We start from the raw sequence: 24791 nt of genomic DNA, 5'->3' as shown, positions 1-24791 counted from the left end.
CACATTTAGGACACAATGTTCAGTGACAGCATCAGGCCTTTTTCAATGGATTTTATTTCCTTCAGGGTGGAAGAAAAGATAACACCACAAGAAAGGCAAAGATAAAAAGTAAATAAAAAACTAAAATCATATATAACTGTACAACAGTTTTCACAGTATGTGATATGGGACTGGCTACAGAGTGGCATTTTAATACAACAATAAATAACTCATGTAATTTCTACAGTTGCAGACACTATTGGTATTTGTATATCTTAGTAAATGATTCCCCAACACAGTGTTTAGAGATGAATAATATCTGTATGATAGCCCTGTGTCATGACATGATATTAATATGGTAACAGGATACTGAAGAAAAAAGGACACCATAGTTGAAACAATTTATTCTCTAAACAGGAAAGCCTATCTCTATAGATCCCCCATAATCTCGTATTTGACAAAAGAATGCGGTTTCCTTAACATCTCCTCCTAAAAATCTCCTACTAAAATCTCATCCTCCTAAAATCCTAACCAAAAAGAATTCATGAATAAAGCAAGAAATAGATGAATAATGTTCAGACAAATTCACATTGATACTACAGCTCATGCAATCAAAAGCCTATACTGTATGACTACGTATACGTGGTGACCAGCTGCTGTTCAGTCACCAGATCTAAATAACTGCTTAATAGGGAGCCACTTTGTCATGCATATAGGTCTTTTCTCTGGGGAAAACCTTGAACCCATGAAACTAAGGTGCCGGAATGGAACTAACCACTGAACTGGAGTTGAAACCTTTGTGAATTGAGGGTTTATAATGCGTGGGTTCAATCATTGTCTCCCCTGGGAGGAGACATTAACCTTGGAGAGAGCTTCCTGAGCTCATCCACAAGTTTTCATGGACCTTGCCACCAGGCCAGAGACCAGCTCTGAGATGGTTCCAACTCTCTATGTCAAATATTAGGCTGAGAACACTCTCATTGTGTTGGTTAATGTGTTATTTTTTTCTGTCCCATTATACCAATGCATCTTCACTGTCTTCGAAGTGACACATCTCTTTCCAGTTCTAAACACAGTTGTGGATGTAACCCTTTGTATATATATAGGTATATATGACAGTTTGTTTCAAGAAGCCAACAGCAGCTACTTTGCGGCAGATTTGCTGATAAGCTAAGCTTGACTGGCAGGTCAGAAGAGTACTTCAATGCTGTCTAAAGGAGTCTCTGCTCAGGACTTGATTTCGATGACTTTGATGAAAGGCAGAGACTTGTTGGTGAGACTGGTAGGCGTGAGGGGTTTGCTGAAAGGAAATAGAGAGGACATGAGGAACAAGTGGGTATGGTGATGGAGGTGCAAGTGTATATTTGCTTCTTTAATGTGATCTCTGCATTCTGAAATTGAATTGAAAGTAAATGTAAAGGGTTATTCAAAGGAGAAAAACATATTTTTACTCTCTTTACCCTTCTCAGTTGTCTTTTGGTCACATTTAGATTTTACTTTGCACTGTGTCTGAACTGGTGCCTGTCTGCCTTGCTCCCCTGTGCAGTTGCCAGGCAACAAAATAAAATGGCTGCCCGAGTAAGATGGCTGCCTCTGTTTGTAGGTGAAAACAGTTAGCTCCCAGAAGGTCTCTTGTCTCTCTCACATCAGTTATTGAGTCTTATCCCAAGGCGTGATAGCTTGGCCACCCAACCATAATTATAAGCTGTCCCTGATGTGTAAGCCTATGTTTTGGTATGCTGTTTTTACTGTGGCCTACCTGTAGACCACCTGTGGACTCTGCAGAATTGTTTGCTGAGGTTTCTGGTCTCCCAGCAAGAAGTCCATCTGATCGTGCATCTCACGGTTCTGTGATAAAGAAAGAAAAAGCGAAGCTATAAGAGGAGCTATGAGGAAAAGATTGCAAACACATAATAGCAATTTAATTTTAAGCCCTACATCACACACACACACACACACACACACACACACACACATTTATGCCCAAAACACACACACACACACACACACACACACGCAAGGTGAGAGCTGAACAGACCTCTGCCTCCAGGAAAGCCACCTTCTCCTCCAGGTCTCTAATGTGGCGATCTCTCTCCTGGATCACAGTCCTGGAGTTCTGTAGCTGTAAATACAGACACATCACACCAGTTACATTGCATCCATACACACACACACACACACACACACACACACACACACACACACACACACACACACACACACACACACACACACACACACACACACACACACACACACACACACACACACACACACACACACACACACACACACACACACACACACACACACACACACACACACACACACACACACACACACACACAGTCTTCTATGCCCGTACACATACATACGGATGCAAGTAATCACACAAACAAAATGTACACACACATATGCACAAACACAGAGACCATATGGAATCATCACAAACTGCCTAATGGAAACGTAAAGACCCTTCCCCCTGTGCAGATGCCATGGTAAGTGGCCACAGGGGAGGATTGAGAGGAGTAAGCTTCATTTTTTAATCATTTATTCATGACTGGTGTGGCTTTACACCACTCGTCTCTGCTCTGACACACCCCCTCACAAGCCATGCAAGACCACCAGCACACCACAACTGCTCTCTCTCTCTCTCTCTCTCTCTCTCTCTCTCTCTCTCTCTCTCTCTCTCTCTCTCTCTCACACACACACACACACACACATAAATACACATAAATACACATAAATACAACAGACACTTTTTGCTACATTTAACTACACAGTCTAAAAATCTGTGACATACAATATAGTTATCATTTACACAAATTGTCCTAAGGTGTGACGTTGTGTGTGTGTGTGTGTGTGTGTGTGTGTGTGTGTGCGTGTATAGTGTGTGTTTAGTGCATTAACATGTTTATAGCATTCTAACCTGTTCAATCATGTGTCTGACTTTCCTCTGCTGGCATTTGAGCATGTCGTCAAGGTGATGGATTTTCTCTTTGAGCAGGGCCAGTTCCTTCTCCAGCTGCTCCGACCTGACAAAGAACAACATGTGTCCGTTACCCTGGTAACCACACCCACTCCCTGCGTGCATGATCCGCTGCTTTGATGGAGCCATTTTAAGAATTATTTTTTTCTTTTTATTGGTGTTGTTTTTTCCTCTGGAATAAACAGCACAAACAGAACATAGCATGCAATGGACAAGGAGTACATCAAAAAAGTGGAACGATGGCTTTGGAACTACAAGAAGTAATCTCTTATTGAGCTATGGATAATGGAGTAGAATGCCAGAGACAGGTGTGCCATGGTGAACATCTGCTTTGTATGCAGTACACCACCACTAAAATAACAAATATATATCCTGTGTGTAAAAAAAACAAAAACAAATGATCCATCTAAGTGAGCGTATCCATAGTGACTGGCCGCTCACCTCTGCTGCTCCTCCTGTCCCCCTTCCTTCAGCATTTTCAGCTCCTTCAGCTCAGCCTCTTGGGCGGCCATCTTGTCGCACAGGGCGCTGTTCTCCTCCTTCATGGTTCCCAGCAGCTTCTGGAGCTCCAGCACCTGGTGTCCGCGGGTGTCGGTGTCGGCCTTGGCCTTGGCCTCAGCCTCTTGCACCTGCTCGGCCTGCTCCTCTGCACGCTGGCGCCATGTCTCGATGCTAGCCTGCAGGGGGCGCCATTACACACATATTGGAGTGAAAAAGGGCTCAGAAGCTGAAAGACATTGGCATACTCTAGGTCTTTGTGTTTGTAAACAGCCCTTTGTGTGTGTGTGTGTGTGTGTGTGTGTGTGTGAGCAGCTATACAATCTATCTAAAGCTATACAATACAACCATTTTAATGGTTCTTTAATGTTACCGGAGAATGTGGCACTTTATAGAACTCTTATTTTGTTTACATTCAATAACTGCATCACTCATGAAGATCAAATCTATTTGGGTTCTTATTATACATGAAAAATAGGCTACCACATTTCAGATGACAGCTTCCATTACACATAGTTTTTCCTGTGAAAATTAGGAACAGAATCTGGGCGAATCTGGAAAGCACTTGGAAAGCTCTCAAGGCAGCTTTGACCTGACATACTTATGAGGTCACTCTCATTTTTCACATTCTCATGGACTCAACCACAGACCATCGAATGGGCAGAATTGCATTGTTAGAAATGTCTATGTTTGACTATGAAACATGTGAACAGTGAAAAGAGAATATGGAAAAGACAGTGAACAGTAAGAGAATGCAGCTCGTAGATGGATGATTGTGTCAGAAAAGGAGAGCTGATTAATTAAATATTTAAGTTGATTCAGGAGAGGATTCAAAGCAAATGCCTGCCGTTATAATTCTTGTTATTATTCTAATTAATATATTGTGAAGAATCACAGTGGAATCACTGGAATGTGAAGTAAACAACGGGTAAACACCAAGTAATTAAGAACAAAGACAATTAGACATTATGGGCTGGTATGCTATATAAAGCTCAGTTGTAAATGAATCCATGTTCCTAAAGGTGCCCTAAGGCCATTTTGATCAAGTACGCTTTTTGTCCAACAAAACAAAATCCTTGTGCTCTGGCTGTTTTTGGATCCTATGCGCTGGTGACAGGAATATCAGATCAGTACGGCACGGTATATTATGTAATGGGAATGATTGTTTATTTAGAGAGAACCACATTTCGCTTTGAACTTCAGGTTTGCTTTGCGTAAACAATAAACAATCATGGTATTACATCACCTCAATCGTGTTAAATTGTGTTTTTCCCCGTCGTTCACTCTATTTCGTATTATTATTACACCAGTGCGCGGCGATGATCTTTGCTTTTGAATACTTTGTCCAATTTAGCAAAAGAAAGAAAGTCACAGTAAGCCAAAGGTAAAGGAAGAAGATAGTTAGTGTTCAGTTCAGTGTGTCTTCAGTACCTGCAGTATGGCCTTCTCCTCCTGGTGCCGTTTCTCGGACTCCTGCAGCTTAGCGTACAGGTGCCGGGTCACATCCCTCAGCCTCACACACTCATCTTCATCATTCTCTTCGTCCTGAGACACACACACACACACACACACACACACACACACACGCACGAAAAAAGACAAGAATGGGAAATTAATGGATTTACTTTAGAATTGTCATGGGAAGATTCTGCCTTTCTTTTGCAACATTAACATGCATTTCAATAGCCATGGCAATTACTATAGCATGGACCTAAACTGTCCAGACTTGGCTAACGACACACAGTCAGCGTGAGAGATGTGGCTGAGACAAATGAGCCATCGTGTCTCACTCTCTTGTTTACGTCTGTATCCTGGCAACCACAAACTTGAAACGCCTATCTGTCTCCCTCTGGTGACGGTCGTCGGCGTTAGAGAGTGAAAGAGGCTTTAGAGAGTGAGACAGGGTAACATAGCACTCTTCGGAGCCACAGAGGTGAGGCTTTTCACAGTGTGGGGCCATATAAGTCAGAGTGGACTTGGATTCAGAATGTGATTGCTTTTGCCAACTAAGCAAAGATGGGCCTACCGCGTGGGATTCTGCCTCGATTTTAGTCCCCATTCAGTCGGGCCTAACAAACTTCGGGTTGAATCCCCATCCGATTTCACAACGCATGATTATAAAACAATTATACCCCCCCCCCCCCCCCCCCCAGGAATGTTTGGTCGGCTATCCTGCAGCGTTTGCAGATTTTCACTCCCAGTATGTGAGCTCAGCAATTGTGACCAACTGAATCTCTTTAGAGGCTGAGCTCAGAGTCTGCACAGAGTTGCATATCTCGTGCGTTTGGAATGGGGAGGAATGCGTTACTGTAAAAGCTTCCTGTCTTCCTGAGAGGGCAGAGCAGGGGTGAGGTCGGGCTCTTAATGGCTGCCGGGTCTACTGTTACACGCACACAAACACAGATTAGCCACTCAGTGAGCCCACTGACCTCACTGTTACTCAGCAGAAATGGGAGATAATGTACTAAGAGCCTGTGTGAACCATGGCAATTAGTCGGCCATTTCACAGTGCATTAAGTTAGTGTGTGTTTGTGTCTGTGTGTGTGTGTGTGTGTGTGTGTGTGTCTGTGTCTGTGTGTGTGAGTGTGTGTCTGTGTGTGTGAGTGTGTGTGTGTGTCTGTGTCTGTGTGTCTGTGTGTGTCTGCCAGCATTTGAGTGTAAATCGTAAATGGCTCCTTTTTCAGCAGACTACCTGCCTGGACAAGATACAATTGGTGATGTCCACAAAATGTAGTGACAGTTCTCAGTGGCTGGTTTAAAGCCCAGCTTTGTTTTCACAAATAATGTCTTGACTGAAAAACATTATGCTAAAGACATGAAAGAACATTGGGGATATCAAAAATGCTAAATACCCTGCTGTATCTGCAGCCGGTACTTTCCAAAAATCTAAAATGGTCTGCTAAATAATTTTTTTTACATTTTAATGTAGCTTCAGGCGTTTGAGTAAGTGAACGATTAATTGACTTTGAGTGATTAAGTAGACTTACCCTGGTCAGAGGTGGATCGACAACATTGCTATTGATGATCACTGACTGGATGCTGGCCAAATTAAGTTTGAAGCCATTGGTTGGAAACTGATGGAATGGAAAATGAGATGTAGAGTCATACATAAATCTTATGATGAAGATGAGCAACTACTTACATTGCACACAACAGAAGACATAACTTATACAATCACCTGGTTGTTGTTATTGTTGTTATGTCTGGCTGCCATTTGCTCCCGAAGGCTTTTCAAACAGTACCGGACCTATGGGGTGATTAGACAACATTACAGATATGCAACATTAATATACATATCACATATACCCAGGCACACAAGCATATATGAACACACGCACGCACGCACGCACGCACGCACGCACGCACGCACGCACGCACGCACGCATGCACGCACACACACACACACACACACACACACACACACACACACACATACACACACACACACACACACACACACACACATACACACCATTCAAAGGTCTGTTTGTCTGGGGTTGAAAAGATTCTTTGCACTGGCACAGACACAGACAGTTTAAATTCACATAAACATTCCAATTCAGGCTGACCTCTTGTATCTGAGACACCTCGTCTGTCAGCATCTTGACACTTTGTCGTTGTTTCTTCTCTTTTTCTGTCGGCTTCTCCAAGTAGACCTTCAATTCAAACAGAACTGAATTTAGCAATATGCTTAGACCCTGAACAGATCCATTCACAACATCACGCATACCGTAAACACAAGCACAACCACCAAAAACAAACCCATCAGACACCCACAATGCAATCACAAGCAAACACCCTCTTACAATTACGATACACCCTCTTTAGACACATAATCATGATACACCCTCTTTAAACACATAATCATGATATACCCTCCTTAGACACACATGTACTGTATAGCCACTGGGAGCACAGAAGACAGAAAGCTACCTTGATGACCTCTGTCTCCTCAAGCGGCGGTGGCAGTGACTCAGGCTTCTGCTGCTCTCTCTCAGAGGAAGGCTGCTAGAGTGGAGGGAAGGAGAGCAGAGTGGACGAGTCCTTGAGAAAGAGCACTAAGCACTCATTTGATCAGCACTGGCAAAGATAATCTCATTTCAGACGACATCAGCCCGAGATCCGGTTGGCCCAGAGAGCCGTTCCATACAGGGCTACCCCTAGCCTCACATCCAGAAGGAAGAATCCGATTGTCACGCCATTTCAATCGCACAAAGTCACAAAGTAAGCTACAAAAACATATTTTTCGGAAAAAGGAATGCATGAATTATGCTGGGAGTCTGATCCCTTTCAAAAAAGAACTAATAAATCTTAGAGCATTTGGGACAAAATATGACAGTAATCTTATAGGAATACTTGTAATCTTATATTATATATACTGCAGAAGTACTATAGGAACACTAGAGAGGGTAAGGATATTATAGAGGTATTCTATACAGAACATCATAAGTATAGTACACTACTATAGAGCTATAGAAATCTTAAAGTATTACTAGTTCTAATTCATACGCACTTTTGAATGGTTCCAGTTGGTATCCTGAAGAGTGATTGTCAGTCGCCCACACCTCTCCTGGAGGAAGACACAAATGAAAGAGGGATGAGAAGAAACTCACGAAAGTACGGCGACAGGAGGGAGGGGTTTCAACACCATGGAGGCAGGTGCTCTAGAGTTTTACCTTTGGACACATCACACAGTTTGATCAAAAGACGTCTTTCCCACTATGGTATAAAACGGTGAGTCATCGCGGTCACTTTTCTGACACAATGACCAACTCACAGCCGCCGCCGGCCTGGTGACATAAAACACCTTCTTGCGCAAACACTTGAGGAATGACCTCACATATTCTCATTCATAGTTTTTATTGACACTGCAATTCACTGGAATAGCCCACAATTCAGATGCTTTAACACCCTCATGATGTGTGTCAACACACTTCATCAACAAATCAAACACACTTAGAACTTTTCCTGTAATGTGTCGACCTCATGACATCAGCAAGTTTCTTCCAGATCTGCAGTGCCAGTACAGCTCAATGCTGAATGTATTGTGCAATCCTAGCATTTTTATGTTTTTAATGCAATGCATCAGGTTTTAGTGCATCACGTTAAGACATGTCAGGTATAAAGTATCATCACTATCATACTTTCTATAGTACGGTATGTTGCGTTTCTGTCATTCTTCAGTATGTTATGTTGGCTTTATGTTATTCTTCATTCTTGCCTAGCACAATGCATACATGCGTGCAAATGCCACAGGTGAATTTGCATTTTGGCTTATGCAATGGTGTTGATTTAAAACCTTCATGTTGCCGTGACTGATCGTTTGTCAAACATATTTTGACAGGCCTCCAAACATTCCCTTTTAGACAGTGGGTACACCCTTGTCATGGGAAGAATAATCGTTAAATTTGAGCAGGTTCGTTCTCAGGTAGGCTAAACAAAGCCAAAATCAAATGGTTAAGGGTGAAAGACACATTTGAATGGAGAGGATGAAACACTTTCTTCTCATGAAAAGCACAACAGCCAAAAGTTATGTAACTCTGTTGACATTGGAGCACACACATCCTTGTGAGGTCAAACAGACAACGTACACTTCACAGGTATGTATTATTCTCTGTATGTGGGTTTAAGTGTGTTTAAGTGTGTTTGTATTATGCTGTGCGTAGGTGTGTTTTTAAGTATGTGCTTGGCTTTGCAGCTTTTTGCAGCTACACCCACTCTTTTTTGCACCTGGTGTATTTTAAGCACTATGTATTCATACACATATATACTGTCCATATAGATAGTCATAGGACATATATGTGCAATAAGGACACAATATTATGAAACTGTCTTGCACTATGTCTAAAACTGACACTATAACGCAACTGTGTTTCTGCAATTTGTGTTTCACTAATTCATGGTTTGGGATAAATGCAGAATCTGAATTTCCCTCACAGCATCAAAAAAAAGTGTGTATAGCCTACAACTAGGTTGTCTCTTTGTCTCTAAAAAAGCTTCTTTCTGGCTCATCACAGGTAATTTTCTGCTACAGTTATCCAATGGGATCATTTGAAACTAGAAAAGCACTCCAAGAGTGCAGACCTCCGGCAAGTGAGAAGACATAACCGCCTACTAGATCCAGATGGTGATCCGGATCACCCCCAAAATGTAATGGATTCTTCTTTGAGTCATTTCAGACCTTTCCTGAAAATTTAATTGAAATCCATCCATAACACAACAGACAAACAAACAAACAAACAGACCCCAATGAATCTACAACTGAATGTTCCAGAAACAGAGAGGGACACGTGTAAAGTCATTTGAAAGAAGTACTGTACATAATGCAGTAGACGTAATGACACATAAAAGAGTCTCTCTATGAACCTAATGTACCAGGTCCTGATTTCAATGACATCTCTTCCCCCAGGCTAAGCTTAAAGCAATTGTTCGGAATTTTGGACATAGGACCTCATTTCCAACTCAGTCTGGGTGACATAGGTCGGTGAAGACCATTTTCGGTGAATTTCTGCCCTTCCTATGAGTTGCAGCGTTCATCTCGTGTTAATCTGGTGCCAAGATAACGCAAGTCAACGGTAACATCGTAGAAACTCGTTACCGTAGAAATGTGTTAGCTCAAAACCAGCGTTAGCAAAGGGGGACGCTGCAACTGAAGGAAGGGGCTAAACGCGATAAAAACGGTCTCCACCGACCTATATCACCTCGGTAAAGTTGGAAATGAGGTCCTATGTCCAAAATTCTGAACTATTCCTTTAAGAAGCCTGTATTGCTATTGTTGTTTGTGTGTGTGTGAGTGTGTGTGTGTGTGTGTGTGTGTGTGTGTGTGTGTGTGTGTGTGTGTGTACTGTGCATGTGTGTGTGTGCGTGCGTGTGTGTGTGTGTGTGTGTATGTGAGAAAGAGACACGAAACTCACGTTACGCATTATGTTCTTTTGAAAAAAAATGAATAAAAAATACAGATGAATTAAATGAATCAAAAGAAAGAACAGGACAGGATCTTCCTGTTAGCACTAGGGTCTGTCCAGGGCAACGCAAAAGAAGCACACTGAACAAGTACACTCTTGCTTCCCAACCGCTGTGCAGCAGGTCTCAACAGAAGCACATCAATGAAAAACTGCTGCTTTGTCCTGCATTTGTCCCTGGCACAGCCTTGAATATGTCCCTTGATTGTCCTCGTTTTTACACAACATTTGCATAACAAATCGGACTCCTTCTCAGCACTGCCTGCCTTTCACTGGATTCTTCAAATGCACATGCAATCAATGTGTGTGAGTGCACCTGGACATAATGTCCGACACACACACACACACACACACACACACACACACACACACACACACACACACACACACACACACACGCACACACATTTGCATGCCAGGTGAAGTACAGGTGTTCCCTCTTCAAAGCATTGTCTCTAACACTCCCCACGTTCCTGTTCTGGGCACCTTTCTAGTTGACAGGTCGGCCATTTTAAGCCCTAAATCAGATCAAACACACATTCGCACATACACACACACACACACACATACACACAAACACACACACGGCACAGGCCGTGTTGCATGTGAGCACAGATCTGGCACCTTTTTGAGAAAATGGACTGACTGCATTCCTGCCATTACTGTTGGGCTTCAGTTGTCACTCATCCCACTACAACAGCAGTAGCCTACTGTAGATGGCACAGCCACTGAGGAGAGGCTTGGGAAGAGGCCAGAGTTTGGTATAGTCCTTCATCATCCAGACCTCGATGGTTATGTCCATGTTGCATTTAAATGGTCAAAACTTGGTGAGATGTCAGCATTTGAACAGCAACAGGCCAGAGAAACAACTAATGAGGACTATTATGATCACGTTAAATGGAATCTAAGCCCTGGGCAGTGACTAAGCAAAGAAAAAACGTTTTTTTTTTAAGTCGCCACATCACAGATGGCAAAGTCCCAATGCAAATCCTAGGTATTCCATTTTCTAACCTCGGGAGTACATAGTGCATGGCTGACCACAATGTTATGCCAACACTCCCTCAGATCACACATCACACACCCGGATAACTCAATAATGAGTTACTGCTCTGACGAAAGCAAATCAACTTCAGTTACACAACTTCCAATGAACGTTGCCACAGTTATGGTTATTCATTAACTGATTAAAATCCAGCTTGACTCATCTTCACTGAGCACAACTATATCGGCACGTAACTAGGTGTTGCAGGTATGGCCCTATATATGAACCCTACGTCTCCACCTTTAGCCATAAACACACTGTTAGACTCCAAAACACAGCAATTATAAGTCTATAGGACAATGGCGTCGTTCTAAAGCACAGCCAGACAGGTATACGGCCGTGGGGGAATGGGGATGCAGGGAGGAGGACAAAGCCCTGGCCATCTAGGGAACTGTACACTTAACACAGGTGATCTCACCAATTAGCAACCCTATACCCGGCTGAAGAGTTGTGCTAATTAGAATCAGCTGGTATAAGTGAATGGTTGGCACAGATCCATATGGTAGGACTTTTACTTTCTGAAGCTGGACTTTTCCACCTCTGGAAACTCTGCACGGAAGTTACTGACTCAGACTTCTGCCTGGCACTGTAGTGGTGAGCTAGGGGTGAGGGGTGCGGTGGGGTTGGGTGGGTAGTGGAGGCAGAGCAAGACCAAACATACCTCCAGGGGAGCAATTTAAATGGGCGCAGTAACTCCTGGCAAGGGATGTTACGTTAGGGTTATGTTTCAGCGATTTGCTATTTCCTCCTGCTATCTTGTGTAATGCTTGATGGTCAGCTGGCTAGCTAGGGAACATTGAGGTTTTCCCTCCCACTGTGCTGTGTGGCAGCAGACACACCCATAGGGAAGCACCCCTGGGGCACCTGGCACAGGGACGAGTGGGCTGGCAGCGCAGGTCCTGGTGTTGTCTGAGCAGGTTTACTACAATCATGGTGGGGGTGGGCAACAGAACAGAGTACATCACACACACACACACACACACACACACACACACACATTGGGGGGGGGGGGGTAAAACATAAACAGCTATTCCATATACAATACATCGGGTGACTAGGCAAGAAGGTACACAGGCAGAGGGTAGACTGCATGTGTGAGCAGGTTCTACAACCACAGCTGTATGCAGGGGTAGCATGCAGGGGCAAAAATTAGCACCGGGGAGTTAGAGAGGTGCGTCAGTAGCTTCCCACAAGGACTGAGCGCGCTAATACCTTTCATCCCCTTCCAGCAAGTCACAGCGGAGCTGTAAACCTCTCTGAGGTGAGACAAGAATGAGGCAGAAGCCAGGAATGGCAATAAAAGCTTAAATGAAGAATGCACAGCACATTGGGGAGGAACGGTTGTGTGCAGGCTTGTACAAGATGGTTACATAATCGCCTGATCACAATTAGCTGATCGGAGATGGAAGTTAGTGCCAACCAACAGCCGAACGCTGGCATGATCTGTTTTACTGTAATAGTTTGCCTGTATTGTCTGTATTGACCTTTTATCCCCCTTGCACAGGGACCACAGATGTAAACTAGAAAAGCACTCAGAGTGCAAACCTCCGCCAAGTGAAAACATAACATGCCTCCTGGATCCAGACGGTGATACGGATCACTCCCTTCTTCCTTGGGTCATTTCAGACCTTCCCTGAAAATGTAATCGAAATCCATCCATAACTTTTTGAGTTATCTTGCAAACAAACAGACAAACGAACAAACAAACAAACAGATAGACAGACAACAAACAAACAAACCCTGATGAAAGCATAACCTCCTTTGGCGGAGGTTAAACTCATGGCACAGGGCTTGAACTGCTACTTGAACTATAATAAACAAATAAACTATTCAATGAAACTAAACTAATACAAACGTGGCTGGTAGATTTCAGGTGCGAGATACACAATGATACACTAATGAGTTGCTGGTGAATTTGACCATTTATTTGTAAGCGGCTGATTTCTAAAACTGGAATATTCACCACCTACTGGCAGCCCTAGCTGTGCCCGCTGTGCCCGCTAGCTGTGCCCGCTGTGCCCGCTAAGTGTGCCCGCTGCCTCAGGTAATGACTCAGGTGAAGTTCAGTAGGTGAGTGTCCGTGACTCACCTGAGTGAGGCCTAAGAGAGGCATACCTTACAAGGACAGGAGGAGACCAAACCCGCGAGAGGGTGGAAGGATCAACCCTCACAGGTGAGAAGACGAGATTACGGTACAGTGGGAGTGTGTAGTCTAGGAAGAATGTTTTTTCTGTCGGCGTGGTGTTATTGTTATGGTATGCTGTCACCACATGTGTCACCGTTGTCCACGACACAAAAATTACCAGACACTGTTATCCTCCATACAACATACCAGACACTTGAGCAAATATCTCTAATATAGGGATATATAGACACAATTGCCTATGCTTGTCTGTGTATGCAATGTGTATGTTCATGTGTGTGTGTGTGTGTGTGTGTGTGTGTGTGTGTGTGTGTGTGTGTGTGTGTGTGTGTGTGTGTGTGTATGTGTACGTGTGTACTTGTGTGCCTATTTACTGTATGCTCGATCAGGCATGTTTGTGGACATACTGTATGTATGTGTATGTGTGTGTGTGTGTACGTGTGTATGTGTGTCTATGTACTGTCTGTGTGCATGTATGTTTAACTGTGCGTGCTTGTTTGTATAGGAGCTAAGTGTGTATGTGTCTGCGTATGTAGTCACTAGTCAGCATGGCCTCTCCCCGTGCTGTTGGTGGGGGAATGAGGTCAGTGTCTGAGATTGGGTTGAGACTTGAGGACCCAGCTGTGGAATGCAGACTAATGCTTTTCAGCACAGATAAGAGCCTGTGCCTTTCACATCTGTTTTGAGTAGACATGACGCAGAGGATCCATTCAAGCCACATGTCTACATCAAACTTCCTTCAGACGCCATTGATCCTAACCTATGACGTGAGGATAAATGTCGTCTCGCGTTTGAACATATCAAGGACACTCATGCACACGTACAAAATGTTAAAAAAGAATCATGATTCCATGTTTCTACCACATTGTCTTACAACCTTTTGGCATGATGTGGCAGTGTAATTTTCAGTCAGAACAAACATATTGGTCAAGAGAAAATCAACACTGAATCAACATTTGCCAGGGGGTATGAATAATTTTGTTCTTAATTCAAAGCACAGACGTAAGCATATATGCAAAGCACACACACAAACACATGCACACACACACACACACACACACACACACACACCAGTACTTTGAAGAACAACACTATACACGAAAAAAGTGCAATGGACTCCACTCCCTATAGTCACGCCTTGCATTTGAAGACACAATGTTCTGTTCCTCAAAACACACACACACACACACACACACATGCAAACACGCCCTTTCAACAGCCATTACCCACTCCTCCACCCCTCCTTGGTCTGTCACTCTACCCAAAGTCATTAAGGCCCATTAGAGCCAGAAATGGATGTCATAACGCATACTGTGATGGGGGCAGGAAGAGAGCGCTGCGTTCTGACATGTTAATGTGTGTCCTGTTAGAGGTAACGCTGGCAAGCGTTTAAGTACATTCCTTCACTGAGCACACTCATTAACAAGCCCGCGCCATGACGCGCCTCTCTCCTATTCCCTCTGCCATTAGTGATGTTTTAACATCATGATAAATTAACCCAATAGCGAAATATAGTGTCCTTCAAGTATGTTTACATTACATTTATATTACATTACATTTGGCTGATGTTTTTTTTAACCAAAGTGACTTACAATATGGTAAAAAAAACATTTAGGCTTTTAAGAGCAATTCTAACAACAAATTAAAAAACACAATAAGTGCATCAATGAGTGTAATAAGTGCATCATTGAGTGCAATTGTCTGTAGTAGTGCTATAAGAGGAGGTGTTCTCTGAAGAGCTGGGGTTTCAGACATTTGGGGCTGACGAGGGACGACAGATGAGAAAAGTTTGGATTGGCCTAAGCGTGTTGGTGGAAGAGCTAGACGTTGCCCGACTGAGCGCTATTTACTAACACAAAAACCTTTTGCACAATGAATTAATACGATTCTGGCTGCATTTCACTGTAATTTCAATTGTGTGTTGCATATTATGCATATATTGCATAGCCTACATCATGCATTGTATGTTGTTTTATTTTAATTTTATCGACAGTGAGTATAGGGTACACTCTGTTTGCGGAAACGTTCAGGAACGTAATGAATATGTAATCCATTAACTGACGTAAATCACTAATACAATATTACTCAAAACCGAGCCATTGTGCCCTTATCAACAGCACATTGATGTATCTGCTATTGTAAATACCATCTTAGGTCAATAGGATGCATTTATCAAGCTTATAATAGTGCAACCCAGAGTTGCTCTGAGGAGAATGGCCCTTCTATTCTAAGTCGCTTTGGATAAAAGGCTGAATGAATACATGTAATGTAAGCTGTTTCTTCCCCCAAAATTGCCCAAAATGCTAATTAGTCATAGATTTCTCTATTATCTTGGATAAATCTTCCACCTGACCGGTTTAATTTATAAACACTCCAACATAAGAGAACTGGTATGGTATCAATCCAATAGTGCTGAAGTGCATAATGATCTCCTCAATCACTAACATTTGATGATAAGAATCTTGATGCCGTTCATAATTCTCATTCCTAATAACCAGTGCACCTGAAGAAGGTGCTGTATTTTGGCAGAAATCCAAAAGGACAAGCCATCTGTCACTGTATGTGTTTGCTTGGAGAAACAAATGTTACATAACAGGGAAGTTGGGTGGACTGAGGAATGATTGATATCTTTGGAGTTTTGTGGCATGAACTCTTCTTCTCACATGGGTTTGATATTTAGGAACGAAGCTCAAAAATATTTGTTATGTGTTATGCATAGCTATTGACTTGATGAATGCTAGCCTATTACAATGCCAGATGTTTGACATAATCTAATAGTAAGGGTAAACAAATGATTGTGTGTGTGTGTGTGCGTGCGTGCGTGCGTGCGTGCGTGCGTGCGTGCGTGCGTGCGTGCGTGCGTGCGTGTGTGTGTGTGTATCCGCACTGAAGACGAGATTCAATGCAACAAACTCTTAGTAGGTACAACAAAATCTGCCACTGTACAACACATCAAGACATTACGGACCAAGTTGACAAACAAAGTGAGACCGCAATGTCACTATACTATGCTCACCACCATGACAGCCCTAATTACATCCTAATCTGAAGAAATATTACCTTTCCAAACTCAATAACATTCATTGGTGCTTCACATTATGAAGGCATTATATCTTTGGATTTGCAACCGTGCAAAGATACAGCGAGATCTGATGAGCTGATGTCCAAAAAGTAATATCCTTTCTCATCCATGTCCTCATGCAATCTGTCACAACACAACTGACCTTTGGACAACAACAATGACAACAATGATAACAACAACAACAACAACAACAACAACAACATTTATACAGTGCTTTGTCAAGGCACCCAAAATGCTTTACCACGAAAGGGGAACCTCAACTGCTCCCACCTGGAGTGCCTGATGCAGGTGGAGAGTGAAGGAACACACACACACACACACACACACACACACACACACACACACACACACACACACACACACACACACACACACACACACACACACACACACACACACATTTATGCTCACTGCACACACACATATACACATGCTCATTGCACACCAGCTTGAGGTGGAGAGTTAGGGAATACACACACACACACACACACACACACACACACAGTACACCAGCTTGAGGTGGTGGGTCTCTCACTCTGGGTGAATCTACATTACGGACACATACTGCTCAGTTACAGCAACTGACAGGGATATCGCATGAGGTCACTGTCAGAAGCTCTGACCCCAGGTCAACGGCTCACTCATGCTCCGGACTAAAGCAATGACATTACTGATCTATAACAACTTCCAGCCTTAATCATCCTCATCCTTTCACTTCCCTATTTAGCCATTTTCTCAGCCATATACTGAACACCTCATCTAGCCATTAATGAGGGTACAATATCCATATAAGAACAAAACATAAAGCTTAACCTCCTTTACCATGCCAGCTACTTCACTGCCTATGACAATGGATCATATACATTGAGACATGGCCCTACGTAAACACACATATCTCAGGACCACAAGACGTTTTAAATAAAGTTACAGTAAGTCTTATAGGGAAAGAGTAATATGGGATGGAGGCATCTGGAATCCATGTGTGAATGAAATCCTAGACATATCCAGGCTCTGCACCATTTCATATTACCTTGACAACGAGAGACTGAAATACGTGGACTTTACGCTCCTTTGAGATTAATCTAGAAATCAATTAGAGAAAACTCATTTCTAATGAGTTTTAATAGCTTCTGAAGTGGGACAGAGATCAAATTCAGCAACCCTGAGAGGGAGATAACCGCCAAATCATTTGTTGGCACGTACCGGCTCCTATTAAAGAACTCTGAAACATTTCAGAAGGTCGGATAAAGACCTTCTACAACACACAACTTCTACAATAAACAGTATTGAGTACAGTATTCAGTATTGAATCAATGACTATAATGAAGTAATGAACACTGTTTTAGAGAACATCTAACATTTCTCTCTATGTTCACTAACACATTATGAAACACATAGCCGCTAAAATCATCTGGGAACACAGAAGCGTTAACTCGTCTGAAACTAAATCACTCTTACCTGTAGCACAGGATTGACTTCACAAGCTTTTCAACTGCGCCGCAACAGGACTCAAACAAAGCTTCACAACTGTAGACACAGACAGGAGTCCCCTAATCACTTTCTTTCTACTGTTCTCTCGGTCTGTCTGTTTCACACACACACACACACACACACACCCACAGACATGTGTTAAGAGCGTCACTGTTGGGACCTCCCCGGTTGAGCTCAATGGTTCTGCCTTGTGTGTTTGTGAATCAGCTAGGGAGGGGTCGGGTGTGACACCCCAGCCTGAACGCACCCTCCCCCCTCTAAGGCCCAACTGCACCCCCTGCAGGTGACTTACGGAATTATCACCTTGCGTGGCTTTGGCTATGCTCCCAATTTTTTGAGATACCCCAACCACAGGTAGAGCTAAACTCAACAATGTTTTTCCTCATCTCTAAGGTCTCCCATATGTGATGGATTCTTGGCTAAAATGTGTTAACTGCTTTAGAAAGCTTTTAACCTGACCCTTTCACCTCTCCCATGAATTCTTTCTTTTTTGTTTCATTTTTGTCTTTTATAAATATTGACACAAGGGCCATCTCTTGTTATCTTTGATGTTTTACGTCTGTTATTTTATTTATTTAGCCTATTGTATTTTCTTATGTTTTATGTAAAGCACTTTGGTACAACACTGTTGCTAAGTGTGCTATACAAATAAACTGACTTGACTTGACTTGAAACTGAAAAATAGATACATAAATAAAACCATACACCATCAAACCATAAAGCATACATCATTATACAATTGAAGTAAAATTTCCATATTTGATATGGAAAAATTAACTCAAATAGTTTGTCAGCTGTTCTTGAGAAGCCAGCACCCTGTTTCACGGGTACTGTGGAAACAAGCTGACGCAATTCTTCTCAAAAACTATTATGCAAGTACCCACGCGGAAGGATCCATTTGAATCTGCTTAAAGGAACACGTCACCGTTTTTTTTTCATATTAAACCACGTTATTTTCTTAACTAAGACGAGTTGATACATACCTCTCACGTTTCAATGCGTGCACTCACTTAGCTAGCCCAGTTCATTCATTAGGATCCAAACAGAGATGAATTTAGAAACGACCAAACATCTCCATGTTTTCCCTATTAAAATACAGTAACACGAGTAGTCAAACGACCAAGTACGGTGATACAAAATAAAATGTGGTGCACTTCTAAGCAGGTAAGAGGGATAACTATATTGTGTAGTGGGATAACACTTGGGAGCACTTCGACTCGGCACAGTAATATCATCACTATTGATTCAGTATGAGGTGTGTGTGTCAAGGTGGTGGTGCAAATAAGTCCAACGGTGCAGGGTTAAAGTCTAGCGAACAATAAATAATATGACAACAAAATGTAAGCATGTAATATAACAGTTATAATAAATATATGGACAAAATCAGAGAAAAGTTACTGCAAGCGCCTCATGCTTATACATCCTTGGTACATTCAACTGCCCCTGCCCCCGCCCAGATGATGACCAGAGATCAATAGGAGAGACCAGGAGACCAGGGTGAGGAGGAGGAATCGGTAGGGGGGTCAGGTTCACTCTCTCCACAAAGCCCCTCTGTGCCTGCAGGGGCCGACCGACCGACATGAGACATGGCCAGTCAGTTCCTCTCTCTTTCTCATGCTCTCTCTCTCTCTCTCTCTCTCTTTCTCATGCTCTCTCTCTCCCTGTCGCTCTCTCTCTCCCTGTCTCTCTCTCTCTCTCTCTCTCTCTCTCTCTCTCTCTCTCTGGGTGGTATTGTGTTCAACTGCAGGAATTCCAATGTTTTGTACAGCTGGGGAACCTTTTCTAAAAGGCTTTCCCAAAGGCTGAGTGGGCTTTCGCTGTGCAAACAAAATGCACTCCTTGGCAGACTGGAAAGATTGTCGTGTCAAAGTAGAAAAAGCAAAATGCAAGTTAGATGCAAATATATACTGAAACCACATGCACTTTCTCTTTCGTTCTCCCTTTCTTTCTTTCTTTCTTTCTTTCTTTCTTAATTACCTCCGCTATGGAGGCTATGTTTTCATCGGGGCTTGTTTGTCTGTCTGTCTGTCTGTCTGTCTGTCTGTCTGTCTGTCTGCAAGATAACTAAAAAAGTTAGGGATGAATTTCGATGACATTTTCAGGGAAGGACTGAAATGACCCAAGGAAGAGTGATTCTTATCACTGTCTGGATGCAGGAGGCATTTATGTCTTCGCTTGACAGATGTCTGTGCTCACTGCGTGTTTGTCTCTTTCTTTCTTTATTTCTTTCTCCCTTCCTCTCTTCCTTCCTCTCTTTCTGTGTTTCTATAGCTTTCTACATTCCTGCAGCTCTTGTTCATGCTTGGTTCGGCAGTGAGACTGCCGTGAGGTATCTGTGTCTGTTTCACACGTGAATCCTCCCTTAGTGCTCCTGCATTATTAAATGACAGCATTCACAAAGTGTCAGATTCTAGGATTGGGTTTCACTGGAGTAGACAAAAGCATGTGGTCTAGATCTTGAAGGGCTAGTGTGCGAGTGTGTGTATGTGTGTGTAGTGTATTGATGCAGGACCCACCCTTGTGTGTATGTATCTTCATGAGGGTTAACCTATATTGTTTTGGAGCAAAACACCTACCACATCCCCTGAAAACAGCAACATCCCTCGCACGCACGCAGTTACGCAAAAGATACACACACACACACACACACACACACACACACACACACACACATATACACACACACACACACACACACACAAACACACACACACACACATAGACACACACACACACATACATACACACACACACACACACACACACACACACACACACACACACACACACACACACACACAAACATGTCAAAGTAGCTGTAAATTGTGATATGGAAACACTGGGGGGTAAATTCCAGAGCTTTTGGAGTCATGGACTGTAGTGACAGATGCCCGTTATATATCTATATGTCTACAGTACGTACAAGAAAAGAGGAAGGGTTTAGGTCTTTCTGCAGTTACTCAGCATATACTGTAATACAACACATTTTAGGTGTGTGCATAGGGGTCTTCATGAATCAGGATAGCCTTAGCTAAACACCAAACCGCATCCCCTGAAAACAGCAACATCCCTCGCACGTACGCAATTACAAAAGACACACACACACACACACACCCACACACACACACACACACACATTCATACGCGTGCACACTCAAACACTCACTCACACACACACACCAGCTACACACTTGCATGCATGCATGCACACAAGAACGTGCGCACACACGCGCACACGCACACACACACAGGTGCCATTCATACACAGTGGCAGTGATTCACACACTTCAGTTCAGTCTCACACTCCTGTGCCCTTTCTCAGACCATTTCAAATGTTCCACTCAAATCAATCCATTTGCAGGCACATGCATACCCCTTCATTCACACTACCCTTCAATAAACTCTGTAAACTAAACTATGAACTACGGCTATGACCTTCTGTGCCTCGGCTATATAATCCCCACAGAGCCCAGGAGACACTGATGCCACACACACAGTGACCCACTAAGCTAACAAAGACCTGGTGAGATCATTAGGATCAAAAAGCAAACTTCAACATTTATCATCCTCACTGCAGCACAATGGGACAATGCCCCATTAGCGCATACATACACAGACTTGCAGAGGATGTTACATGGTGGTATTTGAGGATTACCTTTGCTTCACCAAGTGTATGTTACATAACTGCTGGGAGAGGATCCAAAGACAACAGCTCCCGGGAAAGAGATGCTTTTGGGTTAAGAGGCTGTTTGTGTTCAAGACATAACTAATGCCCTTCCACACACCCTCAATTATCATGTGCTCAACTATTATACCCCCCCCCCCCACACACACACACACACACACACATACACACATAGGCCAGCACAACACTTTTGTTTAGATTCATCCCAGACAGGTAAATCTGCTATATCTAAAAAACATAATAACAAAAAAAAAACATCCCTCAAGAGCAAAAGACAAACATAGAGCATTAGTCCTGTTAGTCATTTTAAGCATTCCCCTAATATGCAATATCCTATCATATAGGCTACAGTTCAGTAAACTCACATACACAAATGAAATGACATTAATGATGTAACATAACCCAATATTTACAAGAGGTCAGGAGCTATTCTTTTTGTTAAGTGCTAACTGGGCCACATAATGTAAATTTAATCCCAAATAGTTAGAATAGACATAGTCATGTGCTGATGTTTCTATTTTCGTTGAAGTTGCTCTTCAGCTTCAGGTATGCAGAATGCTGCTGTCCTGACTTGTTAAAGATCATTACAGGACGGAACCTCTACTGCTCTTGGTCAGCGTGTGCTTTAAGTGAATGTATTTGAGTTTATGATGTTCACTATAATCTTATCTTATCTAGATACCTTGGTATCCTTGAGTCATAAGTCTCGCGGAAAGCGTCTAGACTGATGATGCGCATAGGCTACCATGGTAGGTAGTAGCCTATAGCACATGCTAGTTTATAATGCACATAAACTACCATGGTAGTACAGTATAGACATATTAGATAATTAGTCTTTAATGTCTTTGTTTACCCCTTGTGTGGTGGTTAGTGACGATAAATAATAATAACATAGCAACTTTTGTCCACGATGTCCTTTAAAACCCGCTTGAAAAATAGGTAGACAGATAGATGAATAGATACTTTACCCCAGTGTAATTCAGACTGGATGATTAGGCTACTTTTTCAGGGATTTCAGATGTCTGGAAGAGTGCCACCCTTAGCCCTAACACACGTTTTTCCCCATCAAAAGTTCGGCTGCCTAAGCGCAGTATTCGAATGGCAACTTCTGAATCTGTTTTACGCGTTTTATGTCGTCTCCAAAAATAGTTGGAGAGTAACAGAAGAGAACCCACATTGTTTTCTCAAGACACTCCAATCATGAATAATGAATAACGAATAACAGGCTTCACTGATCTCGACATATATAAGCTACAATGTAGCTCAATAAACACATACCACCACTTCGCCCTCCTTCGCCGTCCCATCATCATGAGAAAAGTAGTCATTCATCGCAACTCCGTTGGTCAAGGTCTTCAAATTCTACAGTAGCCTAGTCCTTAAACTGTGTATCCCGTAGAAAGATTACATTTCTTCGACATGTACAGTATAGGTATGTCAGGGAAAGTGACGACGCTACAAAACCCAGCCAAGACTGGTCTTCTCCTCTGGGGGTCTAACTGGCGTTAGAGTTATGTCCATGCGCACACCTGTACTCTAGGGTCAATTTATTCATCCGACACACACATACCACAAGTGGCACAAGTCATTGGAGGACAACCCAGTGATGAGAGCCATTACTGCACTCACTACTGGTCAAGATGTTACACCTTACCATGGACTGTATGCTGTGAAAAATAGTAGTAAAGTTTTAGTTGTAAAGGAAAGTATGGTACTGTATTGTAGAACTTTTTTGTGACCACAGGCGAAAACTCTCTCTCTCTCTCTCTCTCTCTTGTTAGTTATCTCTTGTTAGTTCATTATAGCATCTATTTGAGAGCACTGAGAATATTCTGCCCTCCATGGGTTGAGTTAGCTCTAACACAGCCGGATGCAGTGACATGTGAACGAGTTGAGGGCAGTGAAACCAGACACTCCACACAAAACTGACCAGATCTAACCGGAAGACTTCAAGCAGCATCAGAGTCAGAACATGATTCATAGGACACATACTTGATATAATGTATATATAATGAAACATGATATATAATATACAATAATATAGGCCTAATACAAAATAAAAAGTGTTGGACAATTGTGTCCCTATCTGGAAACAGAGAAAAAAAAAGAAAAAAAGCATCCAAGTTGTGTTGTTTTCAACACAAGTTGTATTATTTTCAACACATATTGTGTAACAAATAACACAAGCAAGGTGTTGGAAGCAACACAAACTAAGTTGTCCCTATCTGGATGTAAGTTGTGTTGTTTTCAACACATTCGTTTTTCAAGTGAAGTGTGCAGGTTTATTCAGTGGGCTATTCATTTTCATGTCAAATGCTATTCTTGATGAGTGATTTTGCGGTTTGCCATCACAAATGGGTGCAGGAGCTTGGCAGTGAACAATACCTGGCACATAAAACTGTTGACCTCAGATTTGTTCTAGCTGTTTCTGAGGGGCCGTGGATCTCACATTTCGACATTTACTAGCATCAGTATGCCATGCCAAATGCCACTGGCTAAAGCATTTAGAGTTGCTGTAACAAGTTGACAGAATGTTCTCCTGACTCCTGACATCATGCTGTGCTGCAGGCATTGATATCGGAGAGAGAGGGCGAAATGTCACGCAGGGAAAAGGTACAATAGCATGAACACAATGTACTGCTGGTACACAAGACACCTCTAATCTTCACCATTCAGAGATTTATAACGTTTCCTGATTACCTAATAGAAAGATATGATTCAATTCAAAAGTGCACTGTCACATTTCTGAGGAAGTGTCCCATGCCTAAAATAGAAAGTCTTTTTTTCTCTGCTGAGCTGTTGAAGGGAAATGAAAGACCTAATTCATGCCATGTAGGCTATTCTATGGAAAGTTTCTCTTCATCTTGTGAAGTCGTTCAAATCAATCAGGGTGACCCAACCCAAGACAAATAAAATCTGG

The 24791-nt window shown here is 42.6% G+C and overlaps 1 protein-coding gene across 4 annotated transcripts; it reads right to left on the bottom strand.

Annotated features, from left to right (window-relative positions):
• Nucleotides 1–36: 36 nt before the first annotated feature.
• tuft1b (tuftelin 1b) lies at nucleotides 37–23363 on the bottom strand. 4 transcript variants are annotated; one of them, XM_062529980.1, is made up of 12 exons: nucleotides 23150–23363; nucleotides 7980–8036; nucleotides 7400–7474; nucleotides 7036–7122; nucleotides 6645–6713; nucleotides 6454–6540; nucleotides 4898–5011; nucleotides 3410–3645; nucleotides 2909–3014; nucleotides 2018–2101; nucleotides 1739–1827; nucleotides 37–1279 (listed from the first exon to the last, which is right to left on the bottom strand). In XM_062529980.1, the coding sequence occupies exons 1-12, from the start codon at nucleotides 23201–23203 to the stop codon at nucleotides 1207–1209; spliced, it is 1131 nt and encodes a 376-aa protein (XP_062385964.1). In that variant the 5' UTR covers nucleotides 23204–23363; the 3' UTR covers nucleotides 37–1206. The 4 variants fall into 4 exon arrangements, with proteins under 4 accessions (XP_062385964.1, XP_062385965.1, XP_062385968.1 ...); XM_062529981.1 differs by having other exon boundaries at nucleotides 7400–7471; XM_062529984.1 differs by lacking the exon at nucleotides 23150–23363 and adding an exon at nucleotides 18154–18307.
• Between the last annotated feature and the right edge of the window lie 1428 nt (nucleotides 23364–24791).

This window comes from Sardina pilchardus, chromosome 24 (assembly GCF_963854185.1).
Source record: "Sardina pilchardus chromosome 24, fSarPil1.1, whole genome shotgun sequence".
Taxonomy (NCBI): domain Eukaryota; kingdom Metazoa; phylum Chordata; class Actinopteri; order Clupeiformes; family Clupeidae; genus Sardina; species Sardina pilchardus.
Note: the sequence above shows the minus strand (reverse complement) of the source record. Positions and strands in the feature narration are given on the sequence as shown.

Coding starts and splice junctions, on each gene's coding strand:
- tuft1b (XM_062529980.1), bottom strand. CDS start 23,203: ATGAATGACTACTTTTCTCATGATGATGGGACGGCGAAGGAGGGCGAA. Junction 8,037..23,149: donor CGAAGGAGGGCGAAGTGGTG/GTATGTGTTTAT, acceptor GTCTTCCTCCAG/GAGAGGTGTGGGCGACTGAC. Junction 1,828..2,017: donor TGGCTTTCCTGGAGGCAGAG/GTCTGTTCAGCT, acceptor TCTTTATCACAG/AACCGTGAGATGCACGATCA.